The 18,352-nt window shown below is 43.0% G+C and overlaps 1 protein-coding gene across 1 annotated transcript in view; it reads left to right on the top strand.

The window, feature by feature from the left end:
* Positions 1 to 18,352, top strand: part of Myof (myoferlin) — a 152,165-nt gene that overhangs the window by 78,798 nt on the left and 55,015 nt on the right. Inside the window, 7 exon segments of the mRNA XM_036168181.1 lie at positions 6,066 to 6,243; positions 7,892 to 8,016; positions 11,129 to 11,235; positions 13,065 to 13,257; positions 14,598 to 14,726; positions 14,728 to 14,754; positions 17,990 to 18,121. Of these exon segments, the coding sequence (XP_036024074.1) occupies positions 6,066 to 6,243; positions 7,892 to 8,016; positions 11,129 to 11,235; positions 13,065 to 13,257; positions 14,598 to 14,726; positions 14,728 to 14,754; positions 17,990 to 18,121 (891 nt within the window).

The raw sequence follows: 18,352 nt of genomic DNA, 5'->3' as shown, positions 1-18,352 counted from the left end.
AAGGAGAGAAGAGGCAGGTGGGAATGTGGGTCAGCCGCATGCTACTTAGTGAGCAATTGTGCTGGGGGATAGCTCCCATGCCCTGTGGGCTTCCAAGGAAATCCAAAGTAAGTGACTGTGTGGTGGCATTAAGCCTGAGCAGTCACAGATTGTGCCTGGACTTCAACTCTGTCATTTGGAAGTAGGATTATGAAGAAATGCCATGATGGATGGACCTCCAGTCAGTATGACACCTACCTCATGGCTTTTTATTTGTTTGTTGTTTTTGTGTTTTGCTCTGTCATCAGAGTGCAATTTAAATCCAGGCTCCTTCTCTTCACTGTGAACAACCACAATGAGAGAAGGGGAGCAGAGCTGGGTGAGAGAGCCATTGAAAATAAAAATTAAAGACCAGCAATCAAAGAGACCTATTTCATTCATTCATTTAAAACGGAAAGGAAAAATGAAGACCAAAGCAAAATGTGTGTTGCCCATTGCCTATGTCAGTGATATAAAACAGCAGCCTTTATTAACATAAGGCAGAACTTGTCATCTTTGTTACAAATAATTAAACACAGATAGCAAAATAGCTTGTACCAGACATTTAGGTCAAAGCAAAATGTCAAAACCACCACCAACACCTAACATTTCAAGGCAAGAGAGGAGCCAAGAGTCTAAGCACACCCCACCGTGGAACATTGAGGGCCACACAGAGTGGGATGAGCATTTCTGCCCAGTGAGTCTGGTTAGCTCAGCCTACACCACGATCTTGTCCTACATGAACCTTGACCTAAAATGGTCATGTATCTGCAAGGCCACAACAGAAAGGGAACTTGTTGTCAAAGAGCCAAGAGTACCCTGCTCCCTAGAGCAGAACTGACCTTGTTCTAGGTGGGCCTGGTAGATGGATCTCACCAGGCAGTAAGTGCTGCAGGGTCCAGCCCGGTGCTTCCAGGGCCGGTTCCAGGCAGATAGAAGAAGATCAGGTGTTGTAAACACAGCATTGTTCTAGCACCTACTGCCTCCTGCCTCCTTGATTTTTTTTTTTTCATTTTTCTTCCCAGGTATGGGATCTGTTTTTTGGTTTTTCGGTTTGCACTCCCTGTCTTTTTTATTACCTCATGCACAATTGCTTGTTGTCTGGTTTTGCTGAAGCAACAAACAGACAATACTTGCTAAGGTAATGCCTGTCAGAGAGGCTGGCTTTGAACACTCCGGAAACACATGCCTCCTAAGGGCACTCTTGCTGTTTTCCTCTATCTTAGAGCATGTCAGGGCAGCCAGCTCGCCCCACCTTCTCTGCTACTTAATCTTCTTGGGAGTGGTGTAAGACTTCTTTCTCAACACTACCAAAAAGTCTCATCACAAGATGAATGTCTTTTTGAATAGTATAGTCAAACTCCGTCCATCTTACAGCCACATGCCAGCAAAGATCAGCCTTGGCCGAGTAGGAGGAATGCCTTTCTCATCCTGGATCTTGACCTTCACGTTTTCTGTAATGTCAGGGGGTTCGACTTGAACTTGATGGCCTTCTGTATAAGAGTCTTAGTGAAAATCTGTATCTTGGTGGTGGTTCCAACTCAACTGGTGGGTCATTTAGACTCTTTCTGAACTGTGTTCCTCCTTCCCCACTGCCTTGTGTATGACCGAACATAGTCCTCCAGCATTTTACGAGCTTGTATTCTCCCTCAGGCACAACTGAGACCCCCTTGAGGTCTCCCATTGGTCTGGACAATATTAAGGGCTCAACAAACATCACTTGAATCAGTGTGTACAAATTGTCCCCTCATCTCAGCCAGTTGTCAGCCCAAACAGACCAAAGGCAGCAAGAGGAGGATTTTCAAGTCATGTATCTTCTTTGTCACTGACCTTTAGTGCCCCATGCCTGTGGGTCTTCGGCCACTTTCAAGGACTATACCAGTATCCTGCATGACAAAAGTCACCTCCTTCCTCAAAGTCACTTTTGAAAGGCCAGCCTATGTCATTTTGTCTACCTTGTGCTCCATCACCGAGACCAGGAGACACCTAAGGGTCCATCATTAAAGAAGTGTCCACCTGTTTCTAGCAGATTATAATTTACATTCTTTAGCTTTCCCTGATTGCAGGCAGTTTTGCCCCACTATTTGCTACTAAGGGAGGTCCCAGAACCCTAACTGAGGCATCTAGCTTCTCCAAATCGTGTTTGGTTTTCCCTCCTCTCTCCACCTCTCTGTACTCTGGGGTCAAGGGGAAGTTGGAAAGGCTTGGGTCCTGGCAGAACTCTCTGTTACTCTAATTTAGAGCAGCTGGGCTCCGGGGCAGGTGAGCAGATGGTGGAGATAGTCCTCTTGGAGCTTGGATTTGAAAAGTAGTTCAAGGCGGCTGCATCTTTAGGATTTGCTGCTAGTGTATGCCACTCTCTTGGTTTATTGTGGTGATTACAAGAAGCCCAAACTTCTTTTCAGAGGTCAGGTACTCCAGCATGCAGTGCCTTGGAAGGCTTCTGTGGGCAACTGTGCAGGCATTGCATGAGAAGAACAGATGGAGTCTTGGCTTGAATGGACTTGTGCAGGGCAGACACAGCATCTCCCATGCATGGAGCCCCATTTTCCTTCTTTGCTCTCTACAGACTGTGGCTTACTTGATAATTTTAACACTTCAATAATGACCGTTTCTTCTGGATCCTACATTGGGTTTTTATTTGTTTGTTTTCATTGCTGTGACAAAATACTTTATAAAAGCAACTTTAAAAAAAAAGAGGAGTTGGGGGCTGGAGAGATGGCTCAGTGGTTAAGAGTATTGACTGCCCTTTCAGAGGACCTGGGTTCAATTCCCAGGACCCACATGGCCACTCACAACTGTCTATATCTCAAGGGGTTCTGACACCTTTACATGGACAAATATGCACAAAATTTTAAAGGGGGGGGGCTGATTTTGGCTTACAGTACAAGAATACAGTCCATAATGGCAAGGAGGGCACAGTAGCAGGAGCTTGAGGTGGCTGGTCACACTGCATCAGCCATCACAAAGCAGGATGAGGTGAGAGCTGTGCTCAGCCTGCTGTTTTCTTTTTCATCAGCTCAGGACCCCACCCCCTAGGACGGTGCTTCCCACATTTAGGGTGGGTCGTCCTACTTCATTCAGTTAACCAAGTCTAGAAATTCCACCACAGACATGCTGAGAGGTTGTCTAGGTGACCCTAGATCTCACCAAGTTGACAGTCAATGTTAATTAACTGTCACAGGCCTGACTCCGGCCCTAAATTGTTTCCTTTTTTTTTAAAACAACTTCCCTTTTCTTAAATCATGCTTAGTACTTTATAAAGAAGTTAAGATGTGTATAAAATTATGACTAGTACAAATAACTTCCTGCTCTTAAATCCTTGCATAATTTAAACTTAAGCTTGCAATTCTCCCAGTGTTCTTGAGCCGTGAATAATTGAAGGGACTTCATTGCAAGTATCCACAGGCTCCCGGTCCAGCATCAGTGCGCCCAGCTCCTCTATCACCCAGTCAGTGGACTAACATAGGGAAGCTTGTAAGCTCAAATACCCAGGCAGAGCTCCCCAGGTGACTGACTGTGAAGCTGAGGTTGCAGCCAGTGATTTAGAAAGAATTCTCCAAGAGACTAAAGCTCAGAGGAGTTTCTGACTGAGCCATCTTAGAGGGTTCTGTTATATGATGTAAAATCACCTTTCATCAAAATGGTGGCTTTATACTCATGAGCCATCAAGGGGACTATTCCCTTCTCTTTCTACTTCTATGAGACTACAAGCTGACAGAAGTTCTCACAAGAGCCAGGCACGGTGAGGCACGCCAGTAATCCCAGCACCTAGAGCCTGAGGCAGGAGGGTTGAGTCAGCCTAGGAAGAGTGAGAGCTTGTCTCAAAAAAAAAATTTAAAAAAAGAAAAGAAAAAAGAAAACCAAATTCTTGAAACAGCCCTCAAATCACTAAAAATAGGGACCTTTATAGGATCTATCAGCTATACTTCTGAGTGCAGACTCAAAGGGTTTGAAAGCGGGGGCTCACATAGACACTTGCACATGCGTGTTTAGAGTGATGTTATTCACCAAAGCCAAATGGTGGAAGGCACTTGTGTGTGCATCACTGGGTGACTAGATAAACAAATGAAGTGTTTTCATATAACAGAATGGTACTGGGGAAGAAGGGAAGTATTTTCTGACATGCTATATCATGAGTGATATAGAAGGCATTGTGCTAAGTGAATTATATTCAGCACAGGATAGATAACTGCATACCACACATTCAAGGAAGCTGACAGCATGGTTGCATTCAGGGACAGAAAGACAATGGTGGTTCCAGCGGCTGGAGGAAGGGAGAAAGGGGGAATTTTTATTGGATGAGTATAGACTGTCAGGTTTGCAACATGACAACATGAGAAGAGTGCTGTGCCTGGGTGGCTAGCAATGGTAGCACAATAAGATGCACTTACTTGATGCTCTTGAGCCAGACTCTTAAAATGGTAAATTCTATTATACATATTTTACCATGTTTTTTAAAAAGTATGGTGTAATGAGAAAGGTACCATCTATATAGTGATGGAGACATACATTTATGTTTTGTTAGGAAAAGACCATTAATTTGGGGGTTGGGAGCTGGAGAGGTGGCTCAGCATTTAAGATCACTTAGTGCTCTTGCAGAGGGTTTGGTTCCCACTACACATATGAGGGCTTACTGCTGTCTGTAATTCCAGTTTTAGGGTATCCAACACTGTCTTATTACCCCTGTGGCTCCTGCACAGACACAGTCCACATATACACACTCAGGCACACACATACACATAAAATAAACATTTTTTTTAAAAGAAAAAGACAATTTAAATAAAGCAATAGGTTCTGGGAGGAGTTGGGGACGTGAATATTATAAAAATACATTGTATAAAATTCTTATTGAACTAATAGAACAATGATAAAAATGAGCCATGATCAATGACTAGATATTAGCGAGATATTTGGTTTTGATTGAATTGAGAAAAAATGTCTCTAGATGGTGTACAGGAATTCTAATCACTATGGTAGACGAGATGCTCGAGAAGGCCTTTCTGTTTAACGTAATGCTTTCCTGAAGGGCTTCATTTAGTAATGGAAAGCAAAGGCCTCTTTAGGAGCTCCAGGACTGGAGCTCTGAGAGCTCAAAAATAGAAACATTACCAAGAAAGACATAAGAATAATTGTGTCTGATTATACTTAACAAATAAAAAGAGTCTTAAGGGCTCTTTTTTTTTATGCTTTTGAGGCAGTTGTCTGGGTATCTCTATAAATAGGTGGCCAAATTTTTGACTCATACAAGCCAGAAGCCCCACCCACAATTAGTGATCCATTCGATTGAAAAAAGCCATGGTATAGATAGAGAAGGAAAGGGTCATTTAGTTAGGTTACTAATGGAGAGAGAGGAGAAAGACTGGGGATGGAACAGAAAAAGAGAATACAATTTCATTTATTTTCCCATTGAAAATTAAAATCTTGGTTGTTGTTTCTGATTAGAAAATTAAGACTTTAGTGACTCAAAATATCAAACACGTATAAATTAGAAAATAAAGTTGCTATTATCTCTCTGTCTTCTATGATAATATTACTGTTAGAAATTTGAGTTATATTCTTCCAGACCTCCTTCATGTGCATCAATATTAAAAAATATTTAATGAATTTATTTTAAGTATATCCTTTTGGAGCTGAAGATGTAGCTCCCTGGTGGAGTACTTGCCTACCATGTTTAAGGCTGTGGGTTTAATCACCAGCAAAACTAAGTAATAATAAAATTAAATACTCCCATTTTCTATATTTGCACTAGGATTTACTTAAGTTGTTGTAGATTTTCATCCTATTATGACAGTAACATAATTTGTTTAAACAGTGTTTTGTAGACACTTATATTGTTTCCCCCTCTTTCAACCAGCTCCATGGTGATAAGCCTAATACTTGAATCTCTGCCCAATTATGTGGGACTGATGAATCCAAGAACATTCCCATCTGGCATTTAGTGCAGCACTAATTAACTGGGCTTAGAATTGTATTTGCTGGGAATCCACATATAAATACAGACAACTGAAATGGTACTGAGCCTTGTATCTACTCCCATTTTATAGAAATACCAGCGAAGGCGGAAGTACAGCCTGTCTGCTGTGTTCCATTCAGCCACCATGTTGCAAGATGTTGGAGAGGCCATTCAGTTCGAAGTCAGCATTGGCAACTATGGCAACAAGTTTGATGCGACCTGTAAACCTTTGGCATCAACAACTCAGTACAGCCGTGCAGTATTTGATGGTAAGACTGGTGTTGCGTCTCTTATTTATACTTTTTTTGTTTGTTTGTTTTTGTTTTTTTGAGACAAGGTTTCTCTGTGTGGCTTTGCGCCTTTCCTGGAACTCGCTTTGGAGACCAGGCTGGCCTCAAACTCACAAAGATCCACTTACCTCTGCCTCCTGAGTGCTGGAATTAAAGGCATGCACCACCACTCCCAGCTAAAGCTGAATTTTTAAATTTTTTTTTATTTTTTATTTTTTATTTTGTTTTTTGAGACAGGGTTTCTCTGTGTAGATTTGTGCCTTTCCTGGAACTTGCTTTTTGGAGACCAGGCTGGCCTTGAACTCACAGAGATCCACCTGCCTCTGCTTCCTGAGTGCTGGGATTAAAGGCATGTGCCACCACCACCCTCATTCTTGCTTATAGTGGGTACATCCCAGGACAAGAAGCATGCACTATACTTTCCCTCTGGCAGCCATTATGCCCAGCGTCTCATTGGTTAACATAAGTCAAAAAAAAGGATTGGAGTTTAGGAACCCACAAGAGTGGCTAACTTGGGGGCCAATGAGATGGGGACCAGTTGGGTGAAGGAGATTGTCACCAAGCCAGACAACCTGAGTTTAGTCCTCAGAACCCACAAGTTGTTCTCTAAGCCCCACTCTGTGCACCACCCCCACTACATGAGCAAGCTAGCACATGGGCGGAAAGAGGATGGGGATGGCCCAACCCAGATCCCATTTCCCTGGAGCTGAATCTCAGGTTCCCAATCCTTGCCCAGGCTGGACACCAGATCTCATAAAATCCCAAGATGGTGACCCCGCAAAGTATCCCATTCCTTAAAGTAGCTGTACCCCCACCAAGCCCAAATCTCCCTTAAATTCAGTAGTTGACAGAGTAGTACTCTGGCTCAGATACTGGCAAAGCCAGACTTAGACCCTCACTGTTACTCACCCAGACCCATCACCTAGTTCTCTTTTAAAAGATTCTGTTTTTCTTTTTAATTATATGTTTATGTGTATGGGTCTGTGCACATAAACAGTGCAACAATATTGCTATATTTTACCTACATTTTTGAATAAGATAATTTAAAACCTAAAATGCCCTAAAACTCTCAAGTACTTAGTCTTAATTACAGAAAGCTTCTGAGTAATGCCAATCCCACGCAGGGAGCCGAGGTTTGCAAAGAACAGGGTTGGAGTGGGGTGGTTGCTCCTCTTGCAGCAAAAACAATCATTTAAAAGGATAGTTTTCCTGGAGAAAGAGTGAATTTAACCTCCAGTACTCTCTCCTCCTGTTACAATGCATGTGATGGAACCATCGTGTATGTTCAGCTGTTGATCCTGAGATTATTGTCCTCTGTTTGCTGGTTGTTTTAGAGAGAGTTACAAAACAGATGGAGTAACCATCTATTCCTATGTTGCTCAACTGAATAGAATTGATGAATCAGGATAGTGCCCAGGTGTGGCTCAGTAGTAGAGAACTGTCCTAGCTTGTGTGAGCTCCTGGGTTTAATCTCCAACACCCAAAACAACAAAACAAACAAACCCCGGCCAAGACCATTCCCCAACCATATAGATTAATGAGTATCTCTGTCAGCGTGTCTATTTAATAAATAATGTTGCTCACTTCAAGTGTCCAGTGTTTACTGACTTCTGATACTCTGTACTAGGGAACTACTATTACTACTTACCTTGGGCCCACACAAAGCCGGTGGTCACTCTGACTTCCTATTGGGAGGATATTAGTCATCGCCTGGATGCAGTGAACACTGTCCTAGTCATGGCAGAACGGCTGGTGAGTTATCTTTCCTGCATTTCCTTTTACCAAACAGTAAGTTAAGCACCAGTTAATATACAAGCTTGGCAATTGTGGCACAAGAATTTAAAATACAATGGTCAACAGGTAAGAGCAATTTCTGACTAAGAGCCGAGGAAAACAGTATGAAGCTAGGAGATGTTCATTGGTACTGGCTCTTTCCCGGTGGTTGCTCTACTCATTATGAAGGAATTACCTCAGTCTATCCCATAAAGACAGCTCACCACAACATCCACCCTCCAGCCTAAGGGGAGAGAAAAAAGTTAGGAGAAGATGACAAGGACCTCTTACCAGGAAAAACCCAGACGTCATGCACTTGATTTCTGCTCACTTTCCATTGGCCAGAATCCAGTCATATAGCTTACATCTAACCACGAGGAAGTTCTGTCTTGGCTTGTGCGAGCACATGCCGGGATAAAGGTTTTCTTCCTGAGAAAGACAGGAGGAAGCAAAAGGCTGGAGGACAGAGGAGAGAGCTCATAGTGTCGCCGTGATTTATGCACGAAGAGTGCTTTGTTCCAATAGCTGTGTGTAACCTGTAGGACTTTGCTGTTATTACAGTAATACTTTCCCAGGCCGGGAATCTCTGCTCTTGATTCAGACTGGAGGAACATCCCTTCTTTGAAGATTGGGAGGGCGCGTCCCTCTGGTAGAACTGCATACGAATAGTATCTGTATGATTACCCTCTTGACATTGGTCCACCTCAATCGCAAGGAGAAAGGTGGCACATTTGAGATGTGTCTACTCAATTTAAAGATACTAAGTTGCTTCTGTTGGGAATGGATAAAATCTATCTGGCATTAGTGTTTTTATTTCAATATTATGCTAATTTAGAGTATAGGAAAAATCGATATATGTCATATGTGTTATCATTCCTGACACTCTAGCTGCTTCCAGAGTCTCATGGCTACACATATGCTGTCAGCATTCAGGCAAAATGTTTAGTCACTCCAGGGCCTTACATCTTATGTAATCTGTGCACAGCATGGCCACATAATCTATGCACATGTGTGGCATGGCTATGTAAGCCCCTATACCCATGTGCGAGGTGATCCTTTAAAGCGGACTCCACCTGTCTCCTCCCCACTTTTCCACACATTTCTCTCCGGCAGACCTGCTGCACTAGCCCCTCTTTCCTGTCACCCCTAATAAAACTCTTAAAGTGGGTTTCCTTGTATCTTGTGGTCCATTCTCATGCCTGGTAAATAACAATATGTATGGACATATCACACTTATCTCATTAATATGTGATTAAAATATCTCAATAACAAAATAATTTTGACTTATATTAATATTATTTTTATAAGGGCTAGACCAAGATATGTGAGAAAATACCTGATCAAAGACTCCATAGCAAAATAAAAATACTTCTTTTTGTTATAAAGGCAATATGAGTTCTCTTTCTAACCATATTTCTATGCTACCAAAATGGGGCACGTGAATGTCCTGGCCAATGCTCTCAAGAGTAACAACATTGCCAGGTCCTTGTAGGTTCCAAAGTCATAGTCTGGTTTCTGTCTGTGATGAGAAAACACAGTTACATTGGTGATTGTGAGATCATTTATGAATACAGAGCTGGGAAGATTGTCCTGAACCTCATAGGCAGCAAGTGATCCCAAGTGTGGCACCATCAGCCCCAGATTTAACATGCAGCTCAAAGACCTGGAACTGGAGCCCAGTCATTTGTTCCTGCTCTGCTCCATCACTTTGGTTTCATTTTGCTGACAACCCCAGGGGGCATCACAGATCATGGAGGAGCAGACATACTTATAAATAAAATGTCTTCATGTGTGGGTGTGGGAGTACCGATACAGAAGTATAATTGAACTTCAGTGTAATTTCTCATTTAATAAAGTTGAAATCAAGGGGACTTGATAGATAGTTCTGCACAGACATACACACAGGCAAAAAAACTCATGCACATAAATTGAAAATACAATTTAAAATAATAAAAATAAAGTTGAAATTGAAATGCAACGTTCTTATTAGTTTCCAATTCCCTTCGTCAAGGGAGTTGGTGGAGAATTGGTCCCATCTTTCTTCCAATGATGTGTGGGATGTTCTTCAGGGTTTTTTACCCTGATTCTTACCATCTCTCTCCACTGGCCAAGCTGTTTGAGCTCCAAGCTAATCTTGACAGAGATAGTGGCTTTCCATGGCCAGGACTTTGGCTAGGCATAGAGGGAACTCCCTTCCCCTCTCTGTCGACAGCTGCTCAGCACTAGCACACTAGAATGTTCTCAGCTTATCTTGCACCTTCTCAACCCCAGCCCTGAAATAGCCATTCTTATGAGATGCTTTAGTTACTTTAATGGGAAGTGGCATTAAAAAAAAAGAACCTGGGTACGAGAGTACCCAGGGTACTAGAGTACCCAGGGTACTAGCTCACAGCTACTGGCATATTGTTGCTTATGGGCATTGTCAGCCAAGAAACCCATGGGCACACATATGTGCATGTGCATACATACACACAGGTACATGCATTCTTACTTCCATGTCTATTAAAATATTGATGGCCAGAATGGTGCCTCTAATTTTAATGTTCTACCAAGGACTTAGTCTGTCTTTCCTACAGTGAGACTCCAGTGCCTGCCATGAACTTAAACTCCATACATCATTCCCTGTGAACCACAAGCCGTTTACAGATTAGTACAGTTTGGATTACCTTTGTCTTGTAACTCAGGCTAAATGGTCAAAATGCTATTTTCATTGGTTACATTGGTTAGTTCAACTATTCATCTAAAATATAACTAAGTCCATGCTGTTTCTATTCTGTCCTCTTGAGAGTTCCCTCACCTATTCCTGATTGTTTCTTCCTGTTTATTTTTGGACTATATAAAATATTTACATGGTTTCAAAGGTCAAAATACATGATAAGGTTTTCTGTTGATTAAACAATTGCATTTCAAAGGAAAGTAAATAGCACAAAGCTATGGTAAATATTACTAAGTGAGAAACAAAGCCTCTGGCTTTTGTGTAATTATATCTTTTTATGTCCCTACCCCACTCTCTACCCTACCTTAGAAATAATGTGTTCTTGAGTATAATGGCAGAGTGACCAGCTGTCTCTCCTCTTTCTTAATTCTTCAGCAATCAAACATAGAGGCTGTAAAATCAGGGATCCAAGGTAAAATTCCTGCAAACCAGTTGGCGGAGCTGTGGCTGAAGTTGATAGATGAAGTTATAGAAGACACAAGGTACAGTGATCGTCCTATCTCCACACCTCAGTCATGGCCTCATCCCTGGATTCTAAGACTGAAAACGCTTCTAGAATCTTCTCAAGTGTTTCTCTGAAAAATGCATTTGAGCATTGTTTGGGGCTTCTTGAAAGCCTCAACCCACCCCGGGAGGAGTTTCTGAATTACCTGGAAAAGCCCATTCTCTGGTTTGTTGCCAAGTCTAAAGCAGCCCAGGGAGGCCCAGGTTGGACTCCAGGAAGCTGGTTTCAGCAGCCTGAGGCAAAGGGTGGGAGATGAAGGGGAGAGAGGAGTAACAAACCTGAGCACCCTCCTGAAGAAGGAGTCCTGACTTCCACAGGGAGATAGGAACATGGGTTCCACCTCTCAGAACAATGTTCCTAATCCGTGGTTTTAGAAATAGCTTACTTTTAGAACTGAGTGTCTCAAGCACTCTACGCCCCTTTAGAAGAACTTACAGTAAAATAGGAACAACCGAGATAGTTAGGATGGCCCCTAACAAGGATGACATGCAAAGTCATGTTAAAACAACACCACACACACACACACACACACACACACACACACACACACACACACACCATGCCAGGTTAGACAGTACATAGACTTAGCCAGACGATATCTCATTGCTGTGACTTGGAGAAGTAACTTGGCTCTTTTGGCATTAAGAAATCAGAGGGGAAAATGATTCATCCCAAACTCATTTAAATATTGCCCAATAAAACCATAGCTCAGAGGAACCAGCCATTTTCCCCTCTGGGTCAGGCCCTAGTCACCTTGTCTTCTTGTGCCTTCTAGTGGTTTAGTCAGGTCACTGAAGAGCCGCAGAAGTGAGCACTCAAAGCTCACACTGAGAACTGAGGGATCCTAAGGGGTCACCTCTTGATGGCGGATTGGAAAGCAGAGAGGCCCCAGTGGCAGAGAAGCTGAGAATGAATTACCCTCTTGGCTCCTCTGCTCCTTGTCTCAGTCAGCACCTCACTCTCAAAGGGCTCAAGTGTGATTCTGAGCTCAACAGCTTCCCCGTGTACTTCTGCTTTACACGGCCACTGAGGTTCTTAACCCTTCACACACACACACTGCCACGGTCATTGATGAAATCCAGCCAAAACGTGGAATTACAGCTTTCACTTGGAAAAACTGTAGGATTTGTTGGGGGAAAGCACGGCCATATCTAGCTGAATTTATCATACGAGCAGTCTTCAAAGAAGTGAGCTCGGGTCTTTATGTAACACAAGAAGTGTTACATAAAAGGAAGTTACACATTTGAGGAAAACCGTGCTAGACATCCTTCACTTAAGGAGTTGGGTGGAATGCAAATGACTGGAAATTCTAGGTGGGGACAATATGAGTCAAGTTTTCTGGTACTAGTGACAGTCTTGCCCTGTGGTCTCACCAACTGCCACAGCGTAGATGGCAGGGGGGCTAATATGAGTTACCCGCTCAGCCATCCCTCTTTTCTTTGGGGGTCCCACCACTGGGTCTTGGATGGAAATTGCCCTATGCAAGAGGCCCTTCCTATTTTCTGGAACTCTTTGAGAACCTTCTGAGATGATGGCAGAGATGAAGATGATGGTGGTGGGAATATTATTTAGACTCTACTGCTTTGAAATGTTTATTCGCTTTTCTGTTCTGCCAGGGCCACAAAGATGTCCTCAACTCTAGCTTAAACCAAGCAGTACCCGCAGAATCAGGAGATGCTGACATTTCAGCCCACATGAAATGCATGCAGACATGCATTAAACAAGTGTGCAAATATAAGAGAACTCAGTTTTGAAGTCTGGAGTGCCATTCTTAAGTTCTGTTTCTTTTCTTTCCCTTTCTTATAGATACACCTTGCCTGTCACAGAAGGAAAAGCCAATGTCACAATTCTGGATACTCAGATCCGAAAGTTGCGGTCCAGGTTTCTCTCCCAGATACACGAGGCAGCTCTGAAGATGAGGTCTGAAGCCACAGATGTGAAATCCACTCTGTTGGAAATCGAGGACTGGCTTGATAAATTACTGCAACTGACTGAAGAGGTAGACCTTGGAATTACACTAATGCCATTCGCTCCCAGAAGGGCTCTGTGGATAACAGCCAGGGTGGGGTGGTGGATGGAGCATCTGGCGTGATGTTTGGGACCGGGAATGGATCTGATCAACGATTTAAAAAAAAAAAAGAAAACAAGGAGTTGCTGGGCTGGGAAGGCTACTGAGGATTGGGGTGAAAGTCATTAAAATCAGGACAAGAATTCTGAGTAGGGTCCGAGAGGGGTCTGCGGGAAAACCATCATTTTTGTAATGCTGTCATGGAGTACTTTGAGTATTTGAGTGACAGAATAGTAGAATACAACATGGAGATTAAAATATCATTTTAGTGTGAGTTAGGAAGACCTAGATTTAAATCCTAAATCATGTGTAACTCGGGCAAGCTCTTCAACCCACTTAAGCCCACTTTCCCCAGCTGTAAGGCGGAGAAAAAGAGTACTTACATCATGGTACTGTTGTGGAAAGACAGAGATGGAGATGATTATATAGGGGAGCAGCACAGTGCAGGACATACAGTAGTTGCTAGATAACTGTCAGATGTCCCTCACCTCTGTGACTGAAACAAGAGAAAACAGACTCTTCCTGTTCTTTGCGTGTCTAGGGGGTAGTGTCTTAGTTCTTTGCTGCTGAAACAGAATACCACAGGCCAGGTAAGTTATAAAGAATGGACATTTATTTCTTACAGTTCTAGGGGCAGGGATATCGAAGATTGAGAGGTCTGAATCAAACAAGGGGTTGTGTGTGTGTGTGTGTGTGTGTGTGTGTGTGTGTGTGTGTGTGTGTGTTATTTAACTGCAGAGGACTAGATTGAGAGTAGCTGAGCAAGCACCTGGGAACTGAGCCTGCTCTCATACTATGCCCATTCTTAGGATAACAAATCCACTCCTGCAATAATGGCATTAATCTGTGCTTGAGAGTAAATCACTCACGACCTACTCATCTCTCATTAGGCTGATTAACACTGTTAAACACATGTAACCCTGAAGAACACATTCAAACCATGGCAGTGGATGGTAGCTTGCAGCTTTTCAATCTGATGATGATTTTCTTCAAATGATGTTTGAGAGATGACAGGGTATTTTCTAAAATAAATACCTTGCAGACCAGAGTGGGTGGCAACTCTTCATTTGCTGCCTTGTGTCCCCCACTGGCCATCCACAGCCCATTTCTTAGGCCTGTGTAACCATTGTGTGACCATAGACGTGTGTCTCCTGACCTTGAGACACAGTCTTGACCACAATCTCAAGTGTCTACCCTGCTATTTCTCCAGTCTCTCTACATATAGACTCATCTTGTTTGCTTTCTTTTCCAACCAACCTACGATGGCCCAGCCTCAGAACAGTATGCCCGACATTATCATCTGGATGATCCGTGGAGAGAAAAGACTTGCTTATGCACGAATTCCTGCCCATCAAGTCTTATACTCCACCAGTGGTGGGAACGCATCTGGAAAATACTGTGGGAAAAACCCAAACCATCCTTCTGAAGGTACATCTTCATTGCAGAATGGAAAAATACATGCAAATTTCTGTTCTGGAGGAGGAGTTGCTTTGTCATATTCGATTTGTTTCATAGCTAAGGTGTTTAAAATCAGTTCTAACCTGTTCTGGTCTCTTCTTCTGGGGTCGTAATTTTTATAGAGTGACATGAGGATGGCTGGCATCCAACCACAGGCACCTCTCTAGATGTCTCTGTCGTTAATAGTAGCATGACATTGTCATTGCTTTCTGACGTGAATTTTCCACTCTTGATGTCTCATACAAGCAATACATTTCTTCACTGATGTTAGTAAGTGTTTGGGGAAGGGAGGTGGTGTAGCCAGTCATGGGATCAAGGTTTTCTAGAAGGACAGACAGAATGAATACTCATTAAAAGGGATCTATTAGATTGGCTTATATGATAGTGTCTGGGTGGCTCAGCAATGGCTGTCTCAACCAGAAAGGCCAAAACTAGTGACTGATTGGTCCATGAGACTGGATGTCTTGGCATTCCCAGTTTGGTACTGAAGGCTCAGGAGATCCCTGAAGAGCCGTTGGTCTTCAGTTCCCATTGGAAGCTGGAAGCTGAGACCTAATATTAGGGAAAGAATACAGCAGTGGCAGCAACACAATTGATTAACTTGCCAGCAAAAGTGAAAGCAAGCAGGCAAAAAGAAAACCTTTCTTTTGTCTCCTTCATCTGAGCTGCCAGCAGCAAGTGCTGTAACAGGAATCTTAAAAGTTCTTATTAATGAAACCAAACCCGAGGCCAGTTATTGGGGTGATTGCTGGAAGATCAGAGACACAGAACAAGCCACAGTTTTCTCACATCACCAGTTCCTCAGCTGGTCTTGTTTCCTCAGACTGCAAGCTTCTGAATCCTCATCCCAATGGCCTTCCGCTGAACTGTGCTCCAAAGCTTAACTAACTACATGCTTTTTTCTCTTTAGTTCCTGGTCCTCACGCCTTATATCTCTTTTTCTTTCTGCCCCCACTCCCTGGGATTAAAGGTGTGTACCACCACCGCCCAACTTCTGTTATGGCTTACTCTTCCCATTTTCTAGCCACCATTTCTGGCTCTGTTCTAGTGGCTGTCTGTTCTCTGACCCCAGATACGTTTATTTCGGGGAACGCACAATATTTCAGGGAACATAATACCCACCACAAAGTGCCACCCACATTTATGATAGGTCTTCACACTTCAAATAATCTGATCAAGAAAGTTCCTCACAGGCATGCCTAGCATCTTGCCTTTTAGTTGATTCAGATCCAGTGAAGTTGACAACCACAATCAACCATCACAAACAGAAGGGGCTCTAAATATAGACAAGTTTTGATCATTGCTGCTATAAGCAGAAATTTTGAATGTTATCATCATCATCATCATCATCATCATCATCATCATCAGTTTTTTGAGATGGGATCATTACTATATAGATCAGGCTGGCCCAGAACTCACAGAAATCTACCTGCCTATACCTCCCAAGAGCTGGGATTAAAGGCGTGTGCCACAGTGTCACACTAGTTCTGAATATTTTAGAGTCATGGACTCCTTTGAATGCTTTTTGCCAGGTTATGCATGCATCTGGTATTCTGCACATACTCTGCAAGCTTCCTTAAACCCATAACCCCATCTCAGGACCCCTAATGAAGAACTTCTTTGGGCATGTCTTAGAAAACTTCCTGAGGCTGCCTTTAAGAGTTCAACATAGCTCCCATTGACATGCTTTGACACTCTGTCCTGCCTACCCCAACAGGAGTTCCTTGGATTTAAGAAAGAAATAACAAGTTTTAAAAACAGAAAGGCGCTGGCACATGCCTGTAATCCCAGCACTCGGGAGGCAGAGGCCGGTGGATCTCTGTGAGTTTGAGGACAGCCTGGTCTACAGAACTAGTCCAGGACAGGCTCCAAAGCTACAGAGAAACCCTGTCTCAAAAAACCAAAAGAGAGAGAGAGAGAAGGCTGAGTCAAGGTGGTATGCTTTCTAAAATAAGGAGCTGTCTGCTGACTTTTAATAAGTGTTCACATTGTTCTTAGCCAGGAGGCTACAAATAGCGTCAGAGTGGCCATTTTCTTTCAGATGTCTTCTGCGGAATGAAACAGACTTAAAATAGGACCTCAGTTAAAATCCCCAGCAGCAGTACTGGAAGCAAACTGATTAATACAAAAGCTTCAAGGGAAGCCAGAGAAGCCACGGGATGTGCTCTGGGTTAGGTTGTAGAATCTAGTGGATAAACAGAAACAAAAGCTTTTAAGAAACTCTATATATTTGTCGACGTTGTTAATCCTCATTATCTGGTTTGAGAAATCTCTTAGTTCAGTGGGATTTTTTTTTAGTCTTGGTGTCTCTTTGTAACATTAAAAACATTTTGGAAGACTACAAAGGGCTTTTGTTCATACGGCATGTATCCCCAGAATCTGTTGTAATAGAAATTAAAATAGAAAACAAACACAAGACACAGGAGACTTTGTCTCAACACACACACACACACACACACACACACACACACACACACACACACACACATCTCATGCTAATGTGTGAGGTGACCTGTGAGAGCTTCCTCTTTCATCACACCAAATATTAAGAAGCCAGGCACTCCAGGGCAGGGATTTAACAAAACAGTAATCAATCCTGGGTTGTTGTTTTTTTTAAAAAAAAATCCATTTGAAATTTTTTAGTTCTTTAGTTTTTTTTAAGTCAAAGAAATTCTTTAGTGGAACCGGCATTTCATCATCTGTACTTGAGAGCTGAGTGCTATTAATACCAATGGGTACAGTGGAATGTCACGGCCTCATCTGTGCAGATGTCAGTGAAACAAGACAGATCTCACGTTGGTGCTATTAGGAGGGGTGATCTGCCCTTGTAGACCTCCTGAAACTGTCTCAGGGACAGATGGAAATCTGTGACTCACACTTTGATTGACTGCTTGATTGATTGAATGAGAGACAGTTTATCAGTGAAGAAAAAGATGCTCTTGAGAACGGAAAGTGAGCCAGAGAGCTGGGAAAGGCCAGGCACTCTGACGGCTGCACGGAACTCCGGGGCTCACTGCTTTAGCTCCTGTCTCAGCCTTTGCTGTGGGGTCATTTGTCGGCAAACGGTCATTGAACCAAAGCAAATACAGACTCGGTCTGGTGGGAGCAATGAGTGGAAGCTGTACATGCTCTGAGCTGTAGTGTGACGTCACAGTGCATGCGGTGTCTGTCCCATGTCACCTGAGATGTTATTGTTCATCCACAGTATCCACAAGAGAAAAACAATGGGCCCAAAGTGCCTGCGGAATTGCGAGTGAATATCTGGCTGGGTTTAAGTGCTGTGGAGAAGAAGTTCAACAGCTTTGCTGAGGGCTCCTTCACCGTCTTCGCTGAAATGGTACTTTTAATGACAGTCCTGTCTCCTCTCTAATAGGGCAGAACTTTCCCCATTTACCTACCTATAGCTGTCATTACTACCTCCTGAAATGCCTGTAAAAGAATCTTAGCCTAGCAGATGAGGAGAAGACCCTCCTGAGTGGAACACTCCAGAGTGGCCATCTCCTTTGTGTGATAATTCATAGAGGTGACCTCTAGCCAGGGACCTGGAATATGCATGATCTTCTGGCCT

The sequence above is a fragment of the Onychomys torridus genome, chromosome 1, assembly GCF_903995425.1.
Source record: "Onychomys torridus chromosome 1, mOncTor1.1, whole genome shotgun sequence".
NCBI lineage: Eukaryota > Metazoa > Chordata > Mammalia > Rodentia > Cricetidae > Onychomys > Onychomys torridus.
The sequence above is the reverse complement of the archived record's forward strand: the minus strand, read 5'-3'. Positions and strand labels throughout refer to the sequence as shown.